The sequence below is a fragment of the Cyprinodon variegatus genome, unplaced genomic scaffold (assembly GCF_000732505.1).
Source record: "Cyprinodon variegatus isolate N-32 unplaced genomic scaffold, C_variegatus-1.0 Scaffold105, whole genome shotgun sequence".
NCBI classification, from domain to species: domain Eukaryota; kingdom Metazoa; phylum Chordata; class Actinopteri; order Cyprinodontiformes; family Cyprinodontidae; genus Cyprinodon; species Cyprinodon variegatus.
The window spans coordinates 1,485,168-1,491,175 of NW_015150558.1; the positions used below are offsets into that span (position 1 = coordinate 1,485,168).

The window sequence follows — 6,008 nt, forward strand, 5'->3', positions numbered from 1 at the left end:
GACACCCACCCAATAGACCAGGCCCTCCTACAGGACACCCACCCAATAGACCAGGCCCTCCCACAGGAGCACCCATCCTAAAAACTAGCCCCTCCCACAGGGAACATCCACACAACAGACAGCCATCCCAGGACTGGCAGCCCTAATCCAGAACAATATAACCCCAAACAGCCTAAACCCTCCAAAACTGCAGGAATGAAAGAAGGTAGTTCGTTTTCTAAGCTGTTGTGTTTCTGGAAACTTAATACTTGGACTGCAGTTCATTGAATCTGATAGACATAGATCAAGTCTCCAGTTTCTACAAAACGTTTGAGCCATTTTATTTTCCCCAAATTAAAGCTCTAAAAGCAAATCAAATCAAACTGCTCTAGAAATACATTAAAAGATGTAATAGTTTAGAAGTCAAAAGGTCATAGATCTTTATATCTAGATTTCAGTGTATTTTACTAATGAAATTATACCATTCCATTAAGAATCCCGTGTCTGTTAATCTAGACCTTCCTAGATATGGAAGTAGACATGCTCTAGAATGTGACCATCTGGATCTCAGCCAATCAGAGGTAGGAATGTCTTCCAGATGTCGAAGCGAGGCAGTGAACCGGCAGTGGCTCCTCACCCACTCTGTCAGGGAGCACCTCCAGCCCCACCACCCGCTCGTCGGAGTGCAGCTCCAGGCCGTAGACGCAGTCGAAGCCGTCGTATTTGATCAGGTACAGGGAGGGATTGACGGGTACCTGGTCCAGGACCGTGCCTTTCCACTGGGAGGATTTACCTGGTGGGAAGAGCAGCGCTCTTTGCATCATTCTTTAAAAACCAGAGAAAATCTTCACTATCGCATCACTTAAACCCAACTTACTGCCCTCCTTCCAGATGTGCTGGATCCTGCAGCCAACCATGTTCCTTTGGGGCTGAACCAGAGTCTTACTGGGACCAATGCTGGTCTTCTGCTTCCTGCAAGACGGAAAAACCTTCCATAAAACATGTTCATGACTCCATGTTGGCGCTAACTGGCACAGTAACACCTTCGACTCTTGGCTTCAACCTCTGGTCCAAAAGAACCAGGCATTTATACTGGAGGTTACATTTTAGGACCTACTTGTGAGGATTCTTCTTCTTCATCATGTTTGCAGAGACGCCTGGATGTCCTGGAACAGAAAACACAGAAAGGTCAGCAGGGGGCGCTGTGATCCGCCTCAGCAGAACCGAGCAAAACAGGCTGGAACCATCGGAAACCCAAACATTTGATGTCTGAGAAGTTCTGGTCCCAAACTCACCCTCGTCCTCCTGGGGCCCCGGAACCGCTGGAGTCTTCATTCATCCACCTGTGGTGGGGGTGGGCGGGTAGAGGCGGCCAATCAGGACGCTGCTTCAGTCTGGACTCAGAGCAGGGTTTGGGGGAGGGAGAAGGGAGGGGGGAGGGAAGGGAAAGGGGAGGAGGGAGAGCCAGGAATTAGTCCAGACCCCCGAGGCGGCTCATCCGGGTCGGTTTAACGCCTGGAGGCTGAGGTGACGTCAGCTGCTGGACTCCAACAGGAACAGAAGATTTTCTGCAGAAACAAAAACCCAGAACTGAAACATTTCTCCAGGATCTCGTCTGAGTTCTGTTCATCTATAGTTCTGCTGCTATAGGCTTAGACTGCTGGAGGACATAGGGACCCCTTTTTCATCATTCTATTTTGCACTTATTACATCTTGATGTTTAGTTTTTCTTCGTTGTAGCTTCATCTTGCTTGTTTTTGTTGAGCTTTGACACGATCCTGGATGAAGGCTTCAGCCGGGCCGCTGCTTCATGTTCTGTAGATGATCTACTTGGTCTATCAGTGGTTAACTCTTCCTCTCCTAGAGCTACTGGCTGCATGTTCATTGTAACTAACTAGATCTGCTCTCTTTCATCCTGTAGACCTGAAGCTTTTCTGTTTCCCTCCTGAATGAAGCTACTTCTACAACTAACCTTCTACTTTTCTCACACAGAAAGCCCTCCTGGATCAGAGCCTTTGAGTTTATTTTGTATTTTCTACTTTCATATTTCTGGTTTTAGTCGCTAGTGAATCACAGACGGAGTCGTATGAAAAACAGGTTTTTATTCATGTAAATAAAGCGAGCTCTCCATCGCTGTACAACACTGGCATCTGTAGTTGGCACCCTGAAACATCAAATTTACAGCCATCTTCACGTCGCCTCTGCTCAGGGGGCGGGGCTAACAGTATAAACCAGGAAACGTAAAAATAAAACAAGAGGCACCAAAAGCAGACAGGCCTGGACCGAACAACCGAAAAACTACAAACATGCGACAAACGTCGGTTATTAAGGCATGCAGTAACACTATCTGAACAGAGGCGGAGCCACGGTGCACACAACCAATCACACCACAGATCCAACGTTTTCTGGAAAAAAAACAAAAACGGACCCTGTTTTATCCTCAAACATCACATCTGCCTTTAGGGGGCGTTACGGTTCACATTCCCCAGTGATTCTAGAGCAGCAGTGGGTGGATTCTAGATCTACTTTCTAGAACCAAATGGAAGGAGAGTCAGTGCTGCTAGCATGTTTTCTCCACGAGTCCTGACAGAACATCTGGATCCTTTCAGCTGGTTTCCAGCTGCAGCAGAGCTGCTTGTAGTGGAAAATGTTGACGATGTCAAGAAACGGAAAATTATTTAGAGAACGGATTAAAAAAAAGCTGCATCGAAACTGGCGTCTAGAACTAAATACTCTTCAAGAACGGATCATTCAATAAAACATCTTCAGTCACTGTAAGAAATGAAAACTATGTAGATTTTGTTATTTCAAGGTTCTCCCAGAACATCCAGATGGAAGTCAGATCTGTTCTAGAATTACAAAACAAGACGTCACAAGCACTTTGATTTTACCTCAAGTTCTAGGATCCGAACCGCGATCAAGGAAATAAAAGCTCTAATCCTCCAACGAATAAAGCTGAGGTTAAACAACCACTTCTAGAGCAGAGATACGTTTATAGATTCAGTCATTATAGAACTGCATCAGATCTATAAATCCTGGTTCTCTGTGGAAACTAAAGTTCCACTTTCAAGGCGACCGATGAAGCCAGGAGCTTCAGGTTCACTTCTGTTGGTTTTAAAAGGCTTGGATTTCTGGTGACTTTAAAGGTCAAAGGTCAGGAAGGCAGGATGAGATGTTTCAAGGTTAAAAACCTGAATGGACCTGGAGAAACATGGAAATGAAGAAACATCAGAATTTCCACTAAAACAAGAACTGGGAAGGTTCTGGGTCCAACAGGAAGTAAAAAAAATAACTCTCCAAAATAAAACAGATTTTAAAGTTTGCTACCAGATATCAGCCGATAAACTGGTCTCAGAAGAATCCAGCTGTTCCGGACCCGACCCGGCTGTTCCTTTGCTCTGGAACGGTTAATAGGTCCAAACCAGATCAGAACCAGATTCTGGTTCCTAGAGCCACAGCTCTAGAAGCAGCTTTTATCTTTACCTTGATTCTGTTCAGAACCACGGCCCGCCGGTTCTAGAACTCTGCGTTTGGTTCTGGGTTGACAGATTTTATTTCTACGAATCAAAAGTAAAGGTCTAAGCTGTTAAAAGGCGTTTTCTGAACCGGGTCTGGACCAGAACTGCAGCTTCTGAGGAACCAAAAGGAACAGATCAGGAATCTAGATTCTAAAATTAGAAACGGTTGAAACCCGAAGCTCCTGGATCAGATTGGATCAGAGATGTTCTCCGCCGGCCAGCAGAACCTTCTAGATCGGACCCTTCAGGCACGTGAGATATGGATCAGGCAACACGGCACCAGGAAACGGATCATAAGAGCTACAGAGACCAGGAGGCGGTCCAAACACCGGCCCGGACCTGCCAGCACCACACAGGTCCCAGAACCGGCTCCATTCCTACGAGATCCAGAACCTCCTTTCTCCGGCCGGGAACCAAGCAGCTTTGACAGAACAGAAACACAGAGGAACCGGTACCGTTCAGTCAACGGCGACCCGAGAACTTCAGACGGAACAAGTCTGGACCAGAACAGAATCTCAGAGAGGGTCCAGAACAGACTGGTGTCCGTTTTTATACAGATGGGGGGGGGTTTGGGTCATACCGGAACCGGTGACACATGTGGAAAATAATCCAGGATGGTTCTGGGCAGAACAATCTGTGGTTTGGATCAGAACATTTAAACAGTTCAACTATGTGAAGGTCGTTTTGGCACAAATGTATTCAGAGCGGCGCCGGTCCGAACCGAATGCTTAATTACAGGGAACGTCTTTACTGGACCCGGAAACAGAACCCCAGCAGCTGACCCGCTGCGTCCGGCACCAGAAGCAGGAGTTCTGGTCTGGGCCGCTCCCTTCATTAACCCCATGAGCTCAGAACCACAGGGGGTCCAGCTCGGTTTCAGGAAACGGGCGGTTCCCCTGGATTCTGTCTGCAGGTCCGGACCGACGCAAAGGTTTATGATGTTTGTGACGAGTCTCAGCGGAACCAGGTGAAACTTTAAAGAATAATGACTGATGAGGACGCGGCGCCACACAACTCGTCTCTCTGGATGCCCTGAAATCCGGCTGCTGTCCTGGAACTTTCTGGGCTCCTAGGAGGTCTTGACCAGGTCGTAGACGTAGATGTGGAAGTCGTCGTTGAACTTGATGAAGTAGACGGAGGGCTTGGCCTCCACCTGGTGGATCACCATTCCCGAACGCTTCCCGCCACCCTCTTTGGCGTACTCCACCTGCTTCCCCACCAGACTGTCCACCACCTCGCCAGGTTCCCGCTCTGACGCCATATTGTCGTCTGTGGACACAAACACAAGAACCTTTGCGTTATAGTAGCCCGAACGGGCCGGAGCACGGCGCCCTGCACTGAACAGGGTCTGGACAGACACTCACTGCAGTCGGGCAAGATGCGCAGGTCTCCCTCTTTGTAGTCGTCCAGCAGCTGGTACATGTACAGAACCGGGTCCTTCTCATAGGTGATGTAGAACCAGGATGTCATGATAGGGGCCCGAGCCAGAACCATCCCCCGCCACTCCTCCTTGGGACCTTCCTCTGTCTCGAACATGTGCTCCACCGCCTTACCGATCATGGTCTCGGCCAGCATGGAGTCGCTCACCCGAGCCTGAGCTGGAACAGTCACAGAGAGCGGGTCAGAACCACTCAGCTCAGTTCTACTGGGTACGGTACAGAATGCAGACCATGTGGAGTTGGTGACGGTGGGAAACATGGCAGGGAGTAGGAGCATGAAGGGTGGATGCCACCTACCCAATGGGAAACCAGGCCCTCCCACAGGACACCCACCCCAAAGACCAGGCCCTCCCACAGGACACCCATCGCAAAGACCAGGCCCTCCCACAGGAGCACCCACCCCAAAGACCAGGCCCTCCCACAGGAGCACCAACCTCAAAGACCAGGCCCTCCCACAGGACACCCACCCCAAAGACCAGGCCCTCCCACAGGACACCCACCCCTAAGACCAGGCCCTCCCACAAGAGCACCCACCCTAAAGACCAGGCCCTCCCACAGGACACCCATCGCAAAGACCAGGCCCTCCCACAGGAGCACCAACCCCAAAGACCAGGCCCTCCCACAGGAGCACCCACCCCAAAGACCTGCCCTCCCACAGGAGCACCCACCCCAAAACCAGGCCCTCCCACAGGAGCACCCACCCTAAAGACCTGCCCTCCCACAGGAGCACCCACCCCAAAACCAGGCCCTCCCACAGGAGCACCAACCCTAAAGACCAGGCCCTCCAACAGGAGCACCCACCCCATAGATCAGGCCCTCCCAAAAGACACCCATCCCAAAGACCAGGCCCTCCCACAGGACGCCCACCCCAAACACCAGGCCCTCCCACAGGACACCCACCCCATAGATCAGGCCTTCCCAAAAGACACCCACCCCAAACACCAGGCCCTCCCACAGGACACCCACCCCAAAGACCAGGCCCTCCCACAGGACACTAGGGGTGTGCAAAATAATCGTCATGATGATGCATCGTGATTCTAATTTTCGTGATCTACTGCATCGATTCTTGACG

General features: G+C 50.2%; 2 protein-coding genes across 2 annotated transcripts in view; both read right to left on the reverse strand.

The window, feature by feature from the left end:
• Nucleotides 1–554: 554 nt before the first annotated feature.
• Nucleotides 555–6,008, reverse strand: part of LOC107084637 (spindlin-Z-like) — a 6,378-nt gene continuing 924 nt past the window's right edge. The window contains exons 2-5 of the mRNA XM_015374559.1: nucleotides 1,275–1,373; nucleotides 1,097–1,145; nucleotides 857–951; nucleotides 555–772 (exon numbers count right to left, since the gene is read on the reverse strand). Coding sequence (XP_015230045.1) covers nucleotides 555–772; nucleotides 857–951; nucleotides 1,097–1,145; nucleotides 1,275–1,314 — 402 coding nt within the window. The 5' untranslated portion in view covers nucleotides 1,315–1,373. The remainder of the gene's footprint in view (nucleotides 773–856; nucleotides 952–1,096; nucleotides 1,146–1,274; nucleotides 1,374–6,008) is intronic.
• Nucleotides 2,062–5,228, reverse strand: LOC107084651 (spindlin-W-like). Its single transcript, XM_015374576.1, has 2 exons — nucleotides 4,862–5,228; nucleotides 2,062–4,766 (listed from the first exon to the last, which is right to left on the reverse strand). The coding sequence occupies exons 1-2, from the start codon at nucleotides 5,211–5,213 to the stop codon at nucleotides 4,567–4,569; spliced, it is 552 nt and encodes a 183-aa protein (XP_015230062.1). The 5' UTR covers nucleotides 5,214–5,228; the 3' UTR covers nucleotides 2,062–4,566.